General features: G+C 44.2%; 1 protein-coding gene across 2 annotated transcripts in view; it reads right to left on the bottom strand.

The window, feature by feature from the left end:
• UTRN (utrophin) overlaps positions 1–19,236 on the bottom strand; it is a 1,532,463-nt gene that overhangs the window by 513,566 nt on the left and 999,661 nt on the right. For both annotated transcript variants that reach the window (XM_078648677.1, XM_078648678.1), the window contains one exon: positions 16,283–16,455. In XM_078648677.1, the coding sequence (XP_078504803.1) occupies positions 16,283–16,455 (173 nt within the window). The remainder of the gene's footprint in view (positions 1–16,282; positions 16,456–19,236) is intronic.

Raw genomic sequence — 19,236 nt, 5'->3', positions numbered from 1 at the left:
ATGTACTCAAACCAATGTTGAACACAAGGTGTTGACTGGCATTTCAAGCAAGAGGAAGGGAAGACCCTGGGGCTGGGAGTCACATAGAGTAGCAAGGAAGGTGAGACTAGGAAAGGGGTTGGTATGGGGGCATGATGTCACATGGAGAAGGTAAAGAAAAGACTGAGGCAGGTCTGAAACACTCAGGTGGAAGTCCAGAGATGCATGGAAAGACAAGGGAATAGGTTCGATTCTGAAACACTGCACTGCTCTGTGGCTAGGAAGTACTTTTTAGAGATTTCCCTTTGTATTGGTCAACTTCAAGATCAACTGTAATACAGGGAACAGGGTGCCCGAAGGCGAATGGCACACCTCGCCACTCCCTGTATGAGTAATAGTGTTATCCTTGCTTTTTTAAAGATTATGCATAATAAAGCATAACTGGCTCAAGTGGCAACATTTGGAAATAGAAGTTTACATATTATTCAATTGTGAACATACTCATTGAATTGTATTCTAAACTTCAAAAACTATTTAAATCTTGAATAAAGATAATTAAAAAGCCGAATGCGGAATCATCACCTCTGTGGAATTGTAAAAGAATAATTTGTACACAATGAATTAACAAACTGCAGCTACAGGATTAGACTGAGGACAGCAAGTAACAATCGGGGACTCAATGACTATAAGATCTTGGTTCTTACAGCGTCTGAGTCCCTGATTGTTTCTTGTAGTCATCAGTCAAGTCCTGTAGCTTTTAATGCATTGTGTACTTAATTGTTGTACGTGTATAAGATCTTGGTTCTTACGGACATTGAGTCCCGATTGTTCCTTGTTCTCCTCAGTCTAATCCTGCATCTTGCTAAAGCCCCACACAGTTTATCCTAGAGTGTCCTTAAGAACATGGATGTCATTGACTAATACTTCAGCTTGCACTCTGTCATTCATGACCATTCCAACTAAGCACTACAACCAGTAAGAGCATGAAGTACTTTGCTAGTGAGTTTTAAGTTCTTGTATGCAATCTTAATCAATTATGCTTCTTGATTGCTCCTTATCCATATCAGCCTACTTTTGCAACTCTCTTCCTAAAGCACAAAGCACTTTAACTGAATGTGCCTCTAAGACCAAAGTTATAAACTGGAAATGTCAATGACTTTGTATTGCACAGAAGGGCAGCTGGATTTTTAATGTGGTTTTAAATGAATTGTTTTATTTAATATGCTTCAATAATACGTTTTTAATTAACCAAACAATACAATTATTCATCCAATGTCATCCACTACAGATTCAATAATCTGTTTAATATTCTTTATAAATAATAAAGCAAATCATGGGGAACTCATTCAGAACTACTGTTAAGGTAGTGTGAAATTTGGAAAATTAGATTTCTGTGTTATTTGTTATTGATTAAGGATCACTTCTGAAGATTAGAAACAATAGCAAAGCACTTCCCTGCAGAAAGGGTGTTTAAGAGTTTAATTTTAAGAAAACAAAAGAAAGAAAAGATTGCATGCACTATTAACCTAAACGCATAACTCATAGTAAACGCAGTTCTTTAGATCTTTTTTAAATAGGTGGTGGGTATTTCAAAGAATGAGATCTATAGGCACAAGCACTTAGCCCTTTCAAGTATTTTCGGTCTCTTTTGTGTGGTCAGAACTCAAAGCTTACACTGTCCATCACAATCGTCATATTGCTTTTTTCAGTCTCATCATAGGTTTATAACACAAATTTGGCAACAGTTTCTTAGAGCGCACAGCAAATTTAGGAAAATAGTTCTCTAATAACAAAGTATTTGGTGCTCCAGATAGATATGAGCCTGTCGCCTCAGCTCCAAATAGGACCACATATGTGGTCTGACCAGTTACCAATGATCCACCGAGCACTCAAATGTCAATTAAAGTCCACAAATCTGTATTCTCCTTCTTCAGTTTTTCTTATTCTTTATTCATATACTTTTCTTCATCCAAACCAAAACAGTATTCTTCTTCCAAAATAATTTCAGTATAACAGCCAACACGTGTTTCGTCTAGACCGTCTTGGACATTAAGACTTCTTCAGGGCATTACAAATCCTGTTTAATTCATAATCGTGGGGTTCTGTCCACTGTATCCTATTAGGCGTTATGACTTTTAGTAAGAAGTGGACAGTTCGGTAGCACGGTATCGTTAGCGTCTCGGTATTTGAGTATCCTTATCCTGCGTTCGTACTTCTGTAGTTTATGCCTTGTCACAGGTCCCGTAAATATTAGTTAGTTCTGGTCCATAGTTCGTATATCTTGGAAACCCATCGGTAAATCTTCGCGTATTTTGGAAGAAGAATACTGTTTTGGTTTGTATGAAGAAAAGTATATGAATAAAGAATAAGAAAAACTGAAGAAGGAGAATACAGATTTATGGACTTTAATTGACATTTGAGTGCTCGGTGGATCATTGGTAACTCATCATAGGTTTATGCCAGTTTTAGAACTTTTTGTTAACTAGTATGCCAAACTCCAACATTTTGGGGAGGTAACCTAGGCCAGTGGTTCTTAACATGTGTTCTTCAGATGTGGTCCGCAGATCCCCAGACGTCCCTCACCAACAAAGGCATCGGTATTGGCTAGGTAAAGAAAAGCTCCTGCGCACGCACATCACACACGAACTTTGTATGACAGTGCAGGTGGGGCAGGACAAAAAATATAAAATCAGGCCAATTAACATTCTGCTTTGTGTAAGTTGCAGGTTGATCGGCCCTTGTTATCCTGCCTCAGTTAGAACTGTAATGCTGATATAATTGACTTGTGCGGGTCATGGGCAAATCTCAATATATTTTGGGCCCAGTTCACTCAGAACACCTGACACATCTTCCACGTCTGCCCACATTTAGAAAAGCTATGCATCTTATGTGTTGTTTCGAGGCTGAAGAGTGCGGTCACTAAGCCACTTCTCTACCACAAAACACCAACAAAGAATCGGGTGAGGAACACCTAATAATGTCTGTTTCTTTTGTGAAGAGTTGTTGTGTCCTTGGGTAAGATTTGCGCTTTGTAAAACTGCTCAAACTAAAATGTAGATTCTGCCTGTCACCCAGTCTAATCTCATGCTGTGCCTGTTCTTGGTTGCTCTGCATCCTCCCCAGAGTTCCAAGCCCAGCTGCTCAGCCAGTGAGTGAGGTCATCGATGGTTGGAATGCTGGGAGTGTTTGTGCTTGGATGAGGGGACAGTTGGAGTGAGAAGGGCTGAGCAGCAGGATGCTGCTCATGGTGGGGCTTTACCTGATTTACTTGAACCCTGATCTGAACTGAATGAACCTTCCCCTGTAGTCACCTACGAGGCTACATCCTTGGCTGTAGCATCTCATCTTCCCATAATTAAGCAAAAAGCAATACATTTGATGGCAGAAAGAGAATCTCAATCTAGTGATGGTTTTTTGATTATCACATATGAGAGCACCTTCAAAAACTTGAGTTCAGGAAATGCCTGTAGAAAAAAAGACCTGTTGTGTGTATGATTTAATGGCCTAAGATTTTTTTTGTATATTTTCTGGGGTTGTGAAATAACAAATTGTTTCGTTATTAGGGTATTTGTTTGTTGTGTCCTTGTTTATGCATGTTGGTGAATTTCTGTTTTAAGGTTGGGGGTTCCTGGCTTTCAGTAGTGATTCAGTGGGGTCCTAAGAAGACAAAACCGCTGAGCTAGACTAAACGTGAACCAATGTTATTTCAAGCTGCAAAACGACTGTTCACGGCGGTATCAGTTTTCCTTTCCTAAATAACGCTCTTATTTATAGTAATGTTCCAACCAAATACAGAGAAGGGTGATGGCAAACATTGTGTTATACATACAGCCTTTCAAGTGATTCTTTGTCTTGCTTTAAAACTAACACAAAGGTTTTATTTTCAAAATATGTGTACAACTCTTGGTTATAGCTCTGCATATGCCAGTAAGAGGCTGCCCTGTGAAAATGAACTTGCAGCAAAATCCTTAAATGCAATTTAAGCATGGAAGTCAACTGCACATTTGCGTTCTCGTATTGCATTTTAACATATTATGTTATTCTCATATCAATTACAGATATTGTGATGGGATCATCCATATGCAACTGTCCAAAAGTCTCAAAAATAGATTAGCATTCTTCACTGAATTAATCCAGCCCATGTAGTAAAATAAATGGCCATATAGTAGAGTAAATGACTGTTCCTCTCACAATCAATATATGTTTGGATTTCACTGTCACATACTGGATTTTTTAGGGAAGGTGAGCACTAATCATAGTTTTTGCTAAGCATTGCACAGTCAAATATAATACATATCTGTACACAGAGGTATGGAAACAGTAATCTATCAAATTAAATCTGGCCTGTCATCTTCAACTTTTTACGTTACTACATACTTGAGCAGGGAAGACACGTTCAGAAACTACCATATTATGCTTACTGTATTTATTTAGGTACCCCGAAAGATGAAATTACTTATCTTCTGTAATAACATTTTTGGTGGATATATGTTTCCAGCAGAATCTACAGCACGTAACATGTCTGCAAACTTTGCAATCTTATTATTCGCACCACAAACTCATTAGGGGTGGAGAACAGGTGGTGAGGTATCCGTGGAAAGATAAGGTGTCCACCAGAAATATTGTAACTGAAGTTAAATAAAGTCTGATGAACACATCTTCACACAGATTCTTTGCCTTAAGCATGCGTCCGAAAGCAATACCTCCCTGGTAGATGAGATTGAGTAGTGCTGGTTAAACAAGGAAATCAAGCAACACCGCCATGGCAAAGTACCTATTAAACCCTGCCTAAGCTGTGGGGCAGCAATGTTTGGTAAAAACATGCAGGGGTGACCACGTGGCCAACAGGCATATATCACCCACCAAAACTCCTCTGGAAAGAGCTGTGGAAGCAACCGTAGTCCTAGTGGGCTGGGCATGAATGCCTTCACAGGTTTATTTTTTAACCAAGGCATAACTGATCTTGAAATGGAGGATGACAAAATGAGACATGATGGAGTTTGTCGCTGCCTTGCATTCATTTGTTCCTGCAAAGACCACAAAGAGTTGGTCATTTCCTCTGCCCTGTAGAGGGTGATCGATGGATCTGGACACAGCACGTCTGGGATCAAAACTATCCAGCTGCCTCTGCAGTTGGTAGAATGAGGAGGAGAGAAGAAGGATGGAAAGGTAATGAATTTACCAATGAGAATGGCTTAGACCAAATTGGGTAGGAAAGATGGCATGTTCAAAAGACCCTCAAATGTATTCGGAGAAGATTTCTGACCTGGTCAAAAGCTGAAGCATTTTGTTTGCTTTAGCACCAAAAGAGCTCGGGACACAATCAATGAGGTGCAGAAAAAAAAAGATCTGACACCAGCTGGTATAAACACCAATGTTGTCATGTCTGGTGGGTGGAGCCACATCTAATCTCATGTGGCAGCACCTCGCGGCACTATTGTTGAGGAAACGTTTTGCAGACAAGACTGATGAAAGGAAGACATATTATTAATATGAGAAATCTCCAGGCATATGTATTGATCTTAATGCCACCATTTGAAAAAAATACTTTCCTCTTCTGTTCCAAGAGATTCAGTCCTTAACTTTCCTTTGGGGAGGCTGAATATTATACAGTTGCATATAACAACAGAGGATGTCAGAAATTTGGCGAAATTAACAAATATGTCACTGCGCGTATTAAAAAAAGAAGCCTGTTTAAATTATATTGTGTTTTGTATAAATAGGAATTACAAGGATAACACAATTTATATATTCCTAAATTGGGATAACTCTTCTGGTAAAAGAAAACGTGACTGCAGTTGCCACTGCTGGTTTGGACTTACTGCACGCATATGCTTTGTTAAATTAAATGAAAATGTTTCACCAGAGAGAAAAATTAAGTAGGACAGTGCAATCCAATATGTGGTATGGTAGTTCAGATTTTTAATAATTTATATCTGCGACACGTGTTTAATAGTAAAACAGAATGTTATGCTTCAGGTTAGTTTACTGTTGGCACACGTTATACTTAGAAATGGCACCAAAAGAAATAGGTTTCTCCAGTCCTCTGCCTTATAGGGATCACTGACTTTGACGCAGTTCAGGATCTTGAAGACTGGCCTACTGCCGGATTGAGAAGAGTTGATGGCTGTTCGCCCTTGTTCATCCATCCCTCTGGGACTGAACTTGACTAGAAGGTTTGGAGAACCAAACTTAACATATTCCAGGGACCAGGGGGCGCCTTTGACTGCTGATCTGCCTTCTATGAAGCATGCAGTGCCTGGAAGCCTGTGTGCCCTGATAATGTGGCACCCCAAAGAAGACTGCAGTGAAAACCTATGTACGGTTGAAATCTTTTGCCCAATCATACACAAAATGACCAACTTCAATTCTCCAAAATTAATTTCAGAGCAGATCATGAAATGGCATAACCAGTGTCAAAAGCAGATCCTGAGCCAAATGTGTAAATCTCTGTAAATATATGTATTATAGTATCTACCAGTTTTGTCTGAGAGCATGGAGTTTTGCGTCACCAGATTTCAACCCTTACTGATGAGGAAAGAAAAGCTCTGTAGCTGCAGAAAATGTAGAACAAATTGAGGGAAGCCATGCCGAGCACCAGATGTCTTCACGTTGAGCACTGGCAATCAAGAGACAGTTTCCACAAGCTGTATCTCTTTTCATCTCTGTTATTTATCTTTACCGTGAGGACCTGTCCAGCATAGGCATTTTCATGGAGTCCTTCCAGGATGAAAGACATATTAGGACTTTTTAATGATGGAGATAATTTTGATTCTGATATGACATTAGGTACAACATTTGTTTTGCTCACCATGAACAAAACACAGAAACTCCTGAATCAAACCTTCCTAGCCAAAATCTGCTGAGTTTTTTTGAGTTCTGAAGGAGCTCAAATAAGTGGTCATTATCGTTTTCCTTTCTTTGTGACTACTAATTAATATATTTATATGAACTTATTAGGACCTTGTATTCTTATCTTTTAACATAAACCATACACCCACTTGAAACACCCTACTATACTACTAAAGGGCAACAAGGATACATTTGACGAGTCTGTGGCTGATTCTAGAAGTCGTGAGGGGAAAAACACTACTTAAAAGTGGCACAGAATGCTAAGAGTACACATCTCAATATACACAATCTGGAGAATGCAATTGAAATTACTAGTATACATTGCTTAATTTGAGCTGGTAGTTGCAGGTGTGGCTCATTGGCACTCATCTTTGGAGACCAGCACTTTTGTTTAGCCCACCACCCAGGGTTGGGGTAAACAAAGCACAAAAAGTGGAAAGAAAGATAAATACAGAAAACAACAGTGACTATAACAAAGTAATGATGAAAAAGAACCTGAAAGAGTTAGATAAAAGGGTAAGAAGTCTCTGGTGATGGGTTAGAGCCATGAGACAGAATTAAGACCACGCAGTCTTGGTTTCCGGCACCTCTGTCATTCGATGGCACTGCCCCAGACTTCTGAGCCAAACTTTAGGCATCTGCACTTCTCCTTTTATAAAATAAGCACTGCTAGCGTGCAAAACATAAAATTCAGACTATTTTTTTTATTTATTTTATTTTAAAAGTTTTATATAGCGCGAACTAGAGCTGAAGGATATCAGAGCGCTTTACAATTTGAGGCAAAGGTAACAAATCAGAACATTAGTCTAACATTGAGAATCTAATGGGCATTGAATCAACTAGTACAAACATAACAGCTCAATATAACCTTAGTGCACGAGTAGGAATGGGCTATGCGATGGAGCATAGAGAGATAAGGGGTACGCTTTCAGTGAACTTACACTCACTTGGTGCCTTTTGACTGCCAGCACACATACCAGTCTTACAGGAGCTTTGTCCTCACAAGTGCATACAGTCTTGAAAGAAGGCCAGATAAGGGTGAAATACTTTATTGTTTAGGGGACTGCCCTTTTTAGGTTTCGCCTGGGGCACGGAGCGTTAGCTCCGCCCCCAGGAGAAATCTAATGTCTCTACAGTGTACTCTTAGTCCCGCCCTCTGTTCGCCCTCTGTTCCATTGGCTAGCTCCATAAATGGAGGCTAGCCATTGGAACAGAGATCTGTCCGTCATGGCCGGACCAGATCCGTGGGCGTTCCCGTGAATTTTTTCCCTCTCCACCCTTTTTGCATCGTCATCAAGGCCGTGGGCGGGGTTTATTTTTTTTTTTAGTCTGTTTTGTTTGGTCATTGTGCGGCCGATCTCCGCCAGAGGAAGTCCATGCTGGCCGTTCCCGCCCCCCCTCCCGCTGTCCGTGTGCCTCCCCGCCCTCCCCTCCCGCTGTCCGTGTGCTCGTAGGTGCTTGTGCTTGTTTATTTTGCCTGAAACAGTGAATGCTCTGTCACTTGCTGAGATCTGTTTATTTGAAACATGTTTCCCGCCTCCCGAGCCGCAGCCGGTCCCGATGCCGATGTAGCACGGCCTCCGCTCTCCCCGCCTCCCTCTCCCCTCCCAAAGCAGATCCCCGCCTCCCCTCCCACAGCAGATCCCCGCCTCCCTCGTCTCTGGCCGGGCTCCCGGCTGCTGTTCTTTGCTGAAGCATCTCCCCGCCTCCCTCTCCCCTCCCACAGCAGATCCCCGCCTCCCCTCCCACAGCAGATCTCCGCCTCCCGAGCCGGTCCCGATGCCGATGTAGCACGGCCTCCGCTCTCCCCGCCTCCCTCTCCCCTCCCACAGCAGATCCCCGCCTCCCCTCCCACAGCAGATCCCCGCCTCCCTCGTCTCTGGCCGGGCTCCCGGCTGCTGTTCTTTGCTGAAGCATCTCCCCGCCTCCCTCTCCCCTCCCACAGCAGATCCCCGCCTCCCCTCCCACAGCAGATCTCCGCCTCCCGAGCCGGTCCCGATGCAGCACGGCCTCCGCTCTCCCCGCCTCCCTCTCCCCTCCCACAGCAGATCCCCGCCTCCCCTCCCACAGCAGATCCCCGCCTCCCTCGTCTCTGGCCGGGCTCCCGGCTGCTGTTCTTTGCTGAAGCATCTCCCCGCCTCCCTCTCCCTTCCCACAGCAGATCCCCGCCTCCCCTCCCACAGCAGATCCCCGCCTCCCTCGTCTCTGGCCGGGCTCCCGGCTGCTGTTCTTTGCTGAAGCATCTCCCCGCCTCCCTCTCCCCTCCCACAGCAGATCCCCGCCTCCCCTCCCACAGCAGATCTCCGCCTCCCCAGCCGGTCCCGATGAAGATTGTAGCACGGCCTCCGCTCTCCCCGCCTCCCTCTCCCCTCCCACAGCAGATCCCCGCCTCCCCTCCCACAGCAGATCCCCGCCTCCCTCATCTCTGGCCGGGCTCCCGGCTGCTGTTCTTTGCTGAAGCATCTCCCCGCCTCCCTCTCCCCTCCCACAGCAGATCCCCGCCTCCCCTCCCACAGCAGATCCCCGCCTCCCTCGTCTCTGGCCGGGCTCCCGGCTGTTCTTTGCTGAAGCACTAACAGTTGAACTACTTATGCTTCACTGAAGACAGATGCAGTCCCGTGATAAGTTGATGTGCCAGAATAAATCTTTATTGGAACTTACTTGAAGACGTCTCTTCTTTTCTTGAATATTGTACCTTGGCACACCTTGCAAAGTCATATTTCGATCATGTCTCTTCCAATGTGCTTTTGATTTGGCAACCTAAACTGTTTGGTGTCTTTAGACAACACCAGGCCCAAAGGAAAAGGCGGCTTGACAAGCTTACTCTTCGACCCCAGTGGCCCCCTCTCTCCCATCCGCCCAGCCCCGTCTTCAGCCCCCTAGACACACCTACCTTCAGGAAACTCTTCTTCACGCAAATGATGACTGTGCTGCTGAAATATGATCTGCATCATAACCCGCCGGTGCTTGGCATGTCAGTCACACGCCTACACTCTTACCCAGTGCCATCCCTTGAACAACTCCTCCCATGCGCTGCCTTCGCCACTCTGCAGCGCAACTCCACCGTTCCATCCAGTGCCCAATTCACACGTCCTAAGACACTTCCTCGCCAGATGTAGAAAGCAATGTGACGGACAGGTGACGGCAGAGTGGGCGGTCCCTGGCCGCGCGCTCCGGGGTCCTGCATCTCGCAAGTGCTGCTGCATCGCACGCGCCGGCTGGTTCAGAGAAGCATCCCTCTGCAGACCAGCTCCAGATCTCCGACCTGCACCCCCCTCCCCCGCACATGCGGGACCTCTTCTCTGGACCTTCTCCTGCCCGTGGACGAGCTCTCCTGCTGCCCTCTTGTTCCTGCAGCGCCTCTCGTGCTGCACCCTGTCACTGCTGCAATGACGTTCCTGTAGCATCTCTCCTATTCTTTTGGTGCGTTCCATATCCCGGGTAGGGCCTCTCCTGCTGCATCCACGTAACTTCTCTCATTTATGAAGCACTGTCCCCGCAGTTTCTCTACTATTTCAGTCCTGTTAACAGCTCAACTTCTGTTCCTGCAGCATCTCTCTTTGTGGTCTAGCACTTTTCTTGTCCCCGCAGTGCCAACGTTCCTGCAGGAATGTTCACGCGTCACATTCCCTATAGCAAGTTTCTCATCCACACCGTGCCTTTCCTGCTGCACTCCAGTCCCTGGCGCATTCATGTCCCCCACAGCATCTCTCATGGTCCGGAGCACTTTTCCTGTCCCTTCGGTCACATTTCCGCATCGCCTCTCCTGGTCCTGCAGCATCCCTTCTCCTGGTACTGCGTCGCCTCCACATGTCCTGCATCGCCTCCCCTGGTCCCACATCTTCTATATGGTTCTGATTCACTTCTGTCCCTGTGGCCCCCTTCAGCCATCGCTGTCCGTAGCACCTTTCCTGCACCCATACTGCCTCCCCTCGCTGCACCGGTCCCCGCTACTCCCTCCAGACTAAACTTTTCTTTCCGGCTGTCTCCCTCTCGCCTGCTCCTGACTCAGCTCTCCTCTCCCCCTCCTCTGCCTTCCCTTAATGCTGGGTTTTATGGACTCAGGCATTAAGAGAATTCGCCTGCAATTTGGGATTAGACAAAATACTCTTATTACATAAAGGGGGTTAGTGCTACTCGATACCTCCAGAGTTTCAGTCGGGGACCGAGCACACGAGCTCAGCAGGGCAGCCTCCCTGGCCGTCGTCAGTGCACCTTAGGGTGCATGTCCATCAAAGAGCCAGCCTCTATTTATACATGTGTATTTGGAGGATGGATGTATGGGAAATATTTAATGTTGAACTGCAGTTGAGTCATAGACAGACATGTAATAAGCTGGCCTAGTGTCTTGATGTTGTAGTCAGCAATATCATATAGGCTGTGTATACATGACTGTACATTGATCCATTCATCGATCGCAATGAAGCAAAGTAAGGGTCATTTCAGCCTCGCTTGTCTCTTGGAGGCAATGAGGATGCCAGTCACGCTCATGGTTTGGTGAAGTGGTCCAGCGAAGCTCGGTGATGTGAGTCTCGGGTCAAGTTCCATAGAATCAAAAGCATGTAACCATAACCCGCTACTAAAAAAAAGTTGTCTGACATCAAATTTCTTAAAAACGCCAATGTCCGAAGTACTTGCCATCGCAAAGATTTTTGAAACAGTGGTCACTTCTTCTGCAGACCGGGAATCCAACACAGTCCTCTTGATTTCCAGTCCTTTTCAGGCTTGTCAGGTAGCCAAGATGAACTTAAAGAACCACTGGAAGGAGCTGCTAACTACAAGACCACCTCAGGAGCGGCTGCAAATGTAAAAACATCTTCCCATGCCATTATCTCACCTGTGTCTGTTGTGAAATATTATATAGCGTGCAGTTGTCTATTTTGTGCCATTCAAATATATACTTCTCTTTTCAGATTGAGGATCATTATTGTAAAGTTGGCAGTAAGAGCAATGAGGAAGGGAGAGACTGGCAAATCGATGGTTACAATGGGGTCCATTTACAAAGCTTTTATCTTGTTTAAGTTGCTTTTACGCCTGGATCAAGGCAGAGCAAGTGATTGTGATTCATTAAGGTGTCATGTACTTGCACACGTTCGTTTTATGTATTGTTTTGTAACTGTATTTATATAGTGCTTACTACCCCTGACAAGGTGTGGTTGGGTGGATGGAGTCAGTTGATGAATGGGGTTAAGTGGTGGCTAGGTGGATGGACTTAGTGGGTGGATGAAGTGTGTGTGTGTGTGGCTATGTGTGTGTGTGTGTGTGTGTAGCTGTGTGTGTGTCTGTGGCTCTGTATGTGTGTGTGTGGCTCTGTGTGTGTGGCTCTGTAGGTATGTATGTGTGTGGGACTCTGTGTGGGTCTGTGTGTTTGTGTGTGGCATTTGCGAGAGATTAAGCTATTGGCATTGTAAATGACAGTGCCATTTATTTATCTATTTTCAAAACCAACACATAAATAAAAATGTTGTCATTTACAATGCCAATAGCTCAAACTTTTTCAAAGGCGAAACCGTTGCATTGAAAATGCTTGTTGGCAATGACATTGGCTTAACATACATAATAAATTGCTTGTCAAGGCCTTTTACCAGACTGAAACCAGTAGTTCATGTGTCACCAATAACAGCAAACCTTACTATCCCGCTTTATGTCTGAATTTATATACCATTATATCTTCGACTTATTGCAGTGCCTATTCTATGAATTGTTATTTCTCACGGGATTCTAGATACTGTTAAGAGCACACCGCGCAACATATAGCATAATTACTTGCTTTACAATGTTATCTCACATGCTGATAGACATACTTACAAAAAAACATATATTTAATGCATCGATAGGCTATGAGTCTCTTTCTCAGGTCACAACATTTACCGATCGTACATCTCTTTCTAAACCCTTTTCTGTGTGTACTAAATCAAATTTATAACATTGCTCCCTTTAGGTCAACTAGTCTGCTTTTATTTCACAGGATTCAAAAAATTGTAAACTGACAACATGGATTCATACCTCAATGTGTAGAACCACTTATTACTCTACATTATCATATTGCATAGTAGCAAAATCCTTATATGCAATTTATTAATACTTATTTTCTATTGGTTTCCTATTGGGTACCAACATCAACCGATTTTATTCTATGTTTCTGGTTATCGGGCCTGTCCATATAAATGATTAGCAGAATATATTGGATTGAAATGTTTGTAGCTTTAAAACATTTCCTCGCCTGGTTAGTAATGATTATAGAATAAAGGAACTTTGCCACTAGATTTCCCCCCCGCCCCCAAGTAAACATTATGTAACAGTGTTCCTGGTTACAGTGCCTGAGCTCCACTGACACCAATAGAGTGTGGCGCTTGAGACTAGGTTATGGGCAAAACACAGGTGCAAGTGGTAATATTTTAACGTGGCATGAAATAACTTTACATGTGGCCTGTAACATCATTCAGCTAGCTTTCTCGTTGGCTGGCTACAAATCTGCTCTAGCTCAGGATACCTATTACAGACTTAATGAGGCTGTAGAAATTGTTAACAGAATTTAAAAGGCCATTAATGGTCCTTTGTTTACCCAGTCTTTAACAAGTTTTGATTTTTTTGGAGGGTAGAATATGTTGATCCTTAGTATGTATGCGAGAAGTATGTGATGACGATGATGATGAAGGCAATCGGTTTGGCCCAATTGAGGATAAGGTCTATTGGATTGCGACTCACTACGGCAAACCTCACTCTCATATGTAAGAAGCCTCTATAACAACTTGGGAGGCAATATAGGTTTGGAGCTACAGATTGATTTAGTTATGAGAAACCATTTAAAGACATCCATATCAAGTATCTCTTCTAGTATAGGCTGGAATGAGCGATTGATGACAGTAATACCGGACTACCTTGACAACGTGTAGGATTATCACGGCAATGAGGTATGTTAAACACAGGTACAACACGAGGGTACCAATATGGAGCCATTTGACTATCAGTTCAAGAGCCTTTCTTTAACTTTGAACTTTGTGGGTGTTGTGGTAGACAGCATTAGCTGTCCTGAGGAGACCCACATTAACCCTTGTGTGGATCATAAAGTCAACATTAAGGAAGAAGGTGTCCGTAACAGATTAAATTGTGTTACAAGGAATCAAGATTGCATTGGATTGTGTAACAATCCAATAAGGGTCAACCCTTGTGTGTTTATTGTGTATATGTGTATCATAGCTTCACTTGTTTCACATTGTTTCCGACAGCAGTGCACCGTCTACGCCAATGTGAAGCACAATACCAGTCAAAGGTATATAAATGTTCACAATCTTAGAAAATGAAATTCTGTGCATATTTGTGTCTATGTAGGCCAGGCCATATGTGGATTTGCTCCCACATTTACTTGCATTTGAAATAAGACCCATGGAAACTTTGTTTGTGTTCCCTTTGACCATGTACCGCACACGTCCCATCTACATATGTAGGGTTTTCTGAAAAAGTGAACATGTCTTTAATCCTTTGCAGAAGCTCAGTATATCTCTGCGCCAGTTCATACTGGTAGAACATTGTATGTGTGTGAGGCTGTCCTCCAAACAGTTTGATATTTGCCATGTTTACTGGGTGCTGTAAATGCCTCCTATTCAAAACGTTTCAAACACATGAGCATCACTCCTATCTGCAACAGTGATTTGCTGGTAACTTAGCAGTGGACATACTTTTAACCAACTCTAGCACCTATCAAAGTACCTTAAAGAGCTCTGCCTTCACATGCAAACAATACTGCTTCTTTTTCCAGTCTTGCATCCTCTATCTGTATGCTGTCCCATTAAATATAATCTATATTCCAAAAATCCAGCCTGAAAAACTGATCTTCACTCAAAACTTCTGTTGGTTACCTCTCCTTTTTCCTCTCAAGTGGCTCTCTCCTTCCTTTCCATCTGATGCATGCCTCTTCTCTTTGAGCACGTCCTTCTCCAAGTCAATGCATGTGAGCCTTCACCTCCATTAATGCATTTCAGCCTACACTTTGCAATTTAACACTCTCTAATCTCCTCTGGTTCATTAATGAACCCTCCACATATCAGCATGAACTCTCATCTCCCTCTTCCCCAATACGGATCTCAACTAACTTCAATGACTTTATTCTATCACAGATACTCTGGAGGTAACCCATGGAATGGCTTGCCTGAGCACACAGGACTAATCCAATAACCAATTACACTGCACTGACCACTAACCTTGGGAAGTGGAGCAGCGTGCTGCCCGGTGGAAACAGCTTCAATGCCTCGTCAAGGGTAGTAAGTGCTACATAGATGCAAATACAATATAATACAGATATATAAGATCGGCTGATATATCCAGAGCAAACGACCAATAGACAGTAAAGTTTCCGAATATTGCATATAACCAAGCAATATAAAAGCAGTTTAACAACCTTAAAAGGTGCAGATCACTCATGCCCCCACTGCAAGATGGTGACCTAGAATCATTCGGCTTCAGGGTTATAGTACACAATCTGTTTTAATCCAACTACAATCATTCAAAATGCTTATATTTATAGCAGTTTTAATTCACCAACTTCTTCTAAGGTTATGTTATACGATTATTTTTCTCCCATGACAAAAATACAGGTAGAAAATGTGTTCACCGCTATCTTGTGCTAATAGCCTGGTAGACCGGTGTGGCTGTCGTACACAAACGTTGGACATCCGTTGTCAAGAGAAACGCAACCAGAAGACATACACTCTTCCTCAACTCTCGCGGGAAGTGGGAGCCAAAAATAGGAAAGCGTTCATACAGTTCTTGAATGAAGATTGGCGCGGGGATGAGCAGCGACGAAACAAATTTACTTTTCGTTTGTCATGGTACCCTACCCATCATATTAATAGCTCTGAGACTCTGTTCACACGGAGGCGTAACGCAAAGCTCTGCGGTGGGGGGGGGGCAGCTGTTCCTTCATGGGGGGGCCCTTGTTCTTCATGGCGGTGTGGGGGGGGGGGGGCTCAAATCAAGCCCAGGTCAATGAATATCTGTAGGATAAGAGAGATCCAGAAGCCCCTCTTCACATTCTGCAGGGGGGCCGTGATATTGTCAAAAGTCTGGCAAATGCTACTAAAAGTTACTTTATCCACATTTCAAGATGCCAGTATAGAGGATTTTAAAGAACGGCATTTTGAGCTACTGCTCTAAACGCGCCCCCAGTCTTAGCATGCATTAATAGGGACAGTTAGAGCTGAGCTATCGAAATTCGCTGCTTCCCACCAATTATGTTTTGGTTTTTCTAACCTTTCTCCTTCCCTGTCATCAACGTACTCCAGCCAAACGGACGAGTGTTTTTTAAGACCGTCATATGAAACCTTTCTGGTGACCCATAGCAGAGTACAACAAGCTCCAATCCTTTACTAGACTCCAGGGAACAGTTTATCTTCACAAACCGTAAATATCCGGCGAGAGGGCCAGAGGCCGCCTGTAAAGCGCCGCCACTGACCTGATGCTGGCAGACTTGGCCTTCAAGTCGTTCCAGCGCAGGTTCATGTCGTCGAGACGATGCTGCAGCAGCGCAGCCTCCTCCGTGGTCCCCAGGGCCTTCACCATCTTCTGTCTGTTGCCGTCAATGCTCTTGAAGATGTCATTGTGAGCATCAATCTCCGCTTGGATGTCCTGAGCAACAGGGGGAAAAAAATGAAAAAAGGTCAGTTTTGAAAACTCTTCTGGTGACTCCATTCTTTTTTTTTATATATATTTTTTTATTGGTATTTACAAGGTACAGAAAAAAAGAAAAAATATCATCCAGTTAAAAAAAATTACTTACCTTTAGTAATGATTTTCGAACTGAGGATTTGTCACATTTTGCATTACCCCAGGGGTCAGACATTTTTCAGCAATTGCTTCTATGATAGTACATGGCGCCCTCGCCGCCCCTCTAGAAATGGCGACGCCGAGCAGTGCATGGGCGCAATTCCTGCTAGCTAAGGTCAGCTTTTAGCGGAAACTCCTGCGCTCTCAATCGCGGAACAGACAAATCCGTTATCAGACAGTGTGCTGAATCTAAAATGGACATTTTGAACAATCAGGCTTCCACTCGACAGAGCGGGGAGGAGGCTGGAGCGATGTGGAATCTGCGCTTAAAGAGTATCCAAAAGAAGGAGCAATACTGATGGGAAGTAACTTGTGCTACTGATGGATACTTCTAACTGCACATTGATCACATTTTGAATAGAAGCCATAACAGTACCCCCTAAAAGGTGGTGGGTCTGAGGGCTGGACTTTACACCTGGAAGTTCTGCAGGACCGAATGGGTAAAATGGGCCTTTCCCTGGACACGAGAGAGGATACAATAGTGTCTGGTGAAGGTGAGGATGGGCCCCCATGCATCAGCCTGGCGGATATCTCGCATAAGAACACCCAGAGCCAAAGACGTGGTAGCTGCCGTGGTTCTGGTGGAATGACTACACAGGAGGCTCCTTCTTGTCCAAGGTATACTCCATTCAGGGGTCTCCAACCTTTTCTGTATTGAGAGCTACTTGTGTTCAATAAAACACATTAACAGCTACTAATATTATAAGTGCAGTATAATTTCAATTTCTTTATATGTATATTAATTCAACCAAGCAAAATCTTTCTAATTTAATAAACTGGGCTACACACAGGTGAGCTACTCAGAGTTAGCTCAACAGCTACAGTAGCTCACAAGCTACAGGTTGGAGACCCCTGCGATAACAGAGGATGATCTATCTTGATAACGATCTTTTCTGCCCTTCCATAGTTTGCACCCGCAAATTCAAGTAAGAGTTGGTAATCCGGCTGGCACTCCTTAGTCTTATCCATATAAAACACCTCTCCGAATCTAACTGAGGAAGCTTCTCCTCTTCCTTAGAGAAATGTGGCATGGGGAAAAAAGCAAGGAGCGTGAGGAACTTCCAATAAGAAAAGGAAAAAACATTTTCAGATGATGCCTGCGTCATGTACACCAACTTGTCAGTGAAGATGGTGGCATATGGCGGCTGCATTGACCGCGCCTGCAGTCGCTGATACAGTGTGCAGAAGTGATTGTTATGAGGAAAGCAGTCCTGGGTGTCCACAGTCTTCAAGAACTGCACATGGGTTCAATATGGATGTACATAAAGACACAAGGACCAAATTAGGTGCCACTGTGGCATACAAAACAGAACTCGTCCACAAAACACATTGCAACTGATGACTTTAACAAGGAGGGCTGATCAAGCAAGTGCAGAAAGGCCGAAATGAGGCATATGTAAGGGAACAAAAAGTACATGTGAAAGCTTAGTTTGAAGCCGATCACCCTACAGTTTTCGAGCAAGGCCACAAACCTTGCCCAGCGACCATAATAGATCAACTTGTTGGACAGGCAATGAGCAGCCAAAATTACAATACCCACTTCTGCAGGGAGGCCACAACCATTCAGCTGGATCCACTCAATCCTGCCCTGCTGCTGGGACAGGCAGAGAGAATGGCAGATGCAGAGACTCAGATGTTCAGAGTAACAGACCCTCCAAGGCCAGCCACTGTTTCAAGCACTAGAAGTGCCCCCTCAATACCTTCTTCAGAAGTTAGGGAAGTAGTTGCAGAGGACGAAACACATACATTAGATGGAGCCCATTTCCTAAGGAGCCCTGGTACGGAAAATCGTGGGCATAACATTGAGAATCCTTAAGGTGGCTCAAGGATCCATCCAAGGCTTCCTCACTGGGCAAATACTCCTTGAAGCACCTCCAGGTACAGATGTTGCTGAAGGTCCGCCAGAGGACAACTGCTGAGCTTGTTCGCCCTGGCGTTGAGGAAGCCCAAGGGGACAAAGTCTGGGGAATCTCTTGAATGTCGAGCTACTGCTTTAGTCTCTGCACCTCCTGGCACATAACATACAACCCTCACTCTGCTTTTCTTGTTGCAGTGCTACATGGTGATCACACTGTCTATCAAAACCTGAACAGGCTTCCCCTTGATGTAAAGCAGAAAGAGCATCAAGGCCAGCCAGAAGGGCTACAGCTCTAAAAGACTGATACACAGCCTTCACTTCATTTGCAATCAAATGCCCTTGATCTCCACTTGATCCAGGTGACTCTACCGCCCCCCCCCCCCCCCCCAAGTGGGAAATTACATATCACATCATTCACAACTGTCAATTCTGAATAGGGAGATGGATAAGGCTCCACTGCAGTGCAGTTTGGCATCCCTCACCCATCAATGAAGTTCCCAGGGTGCCACCTTTGAAATATGGATGTTTTCCAATTGGTAACCAAATGCTGCAACCACTGCAGGCCATGCGTGTGCCAACAGGCATGAGTCACCAGAAGGATGAACAGGGCCGGAAGCCAAGGACGCTTCAGACCAATCTAGCCTTGAACACAAACCAATCTTTAAATATCAGGATCATAGCCTGAATGTCCGCAACATACTTCCGGAGATGGAAATATTTTGAAA

Source organism: Lissotriton helveticus, chromosome 6 (assembly GCF_964261635.1).
Source record: "Lissotriton helveticus chromosome 6, aLisHel1.1, whole genome shotgun sequence".
In the NCBI taxonomy this organism is placed as follows: Eukaryota; Metazoa; Chordata; class Amphibia; order Caudata; family Salamandridae; genus Lissotriton; species Lissotriton helveticus.
Note: the sequence above shows the minus strand (reverse complement) of the source record. Positions and strands in the feature narration are given on the sequence as shown.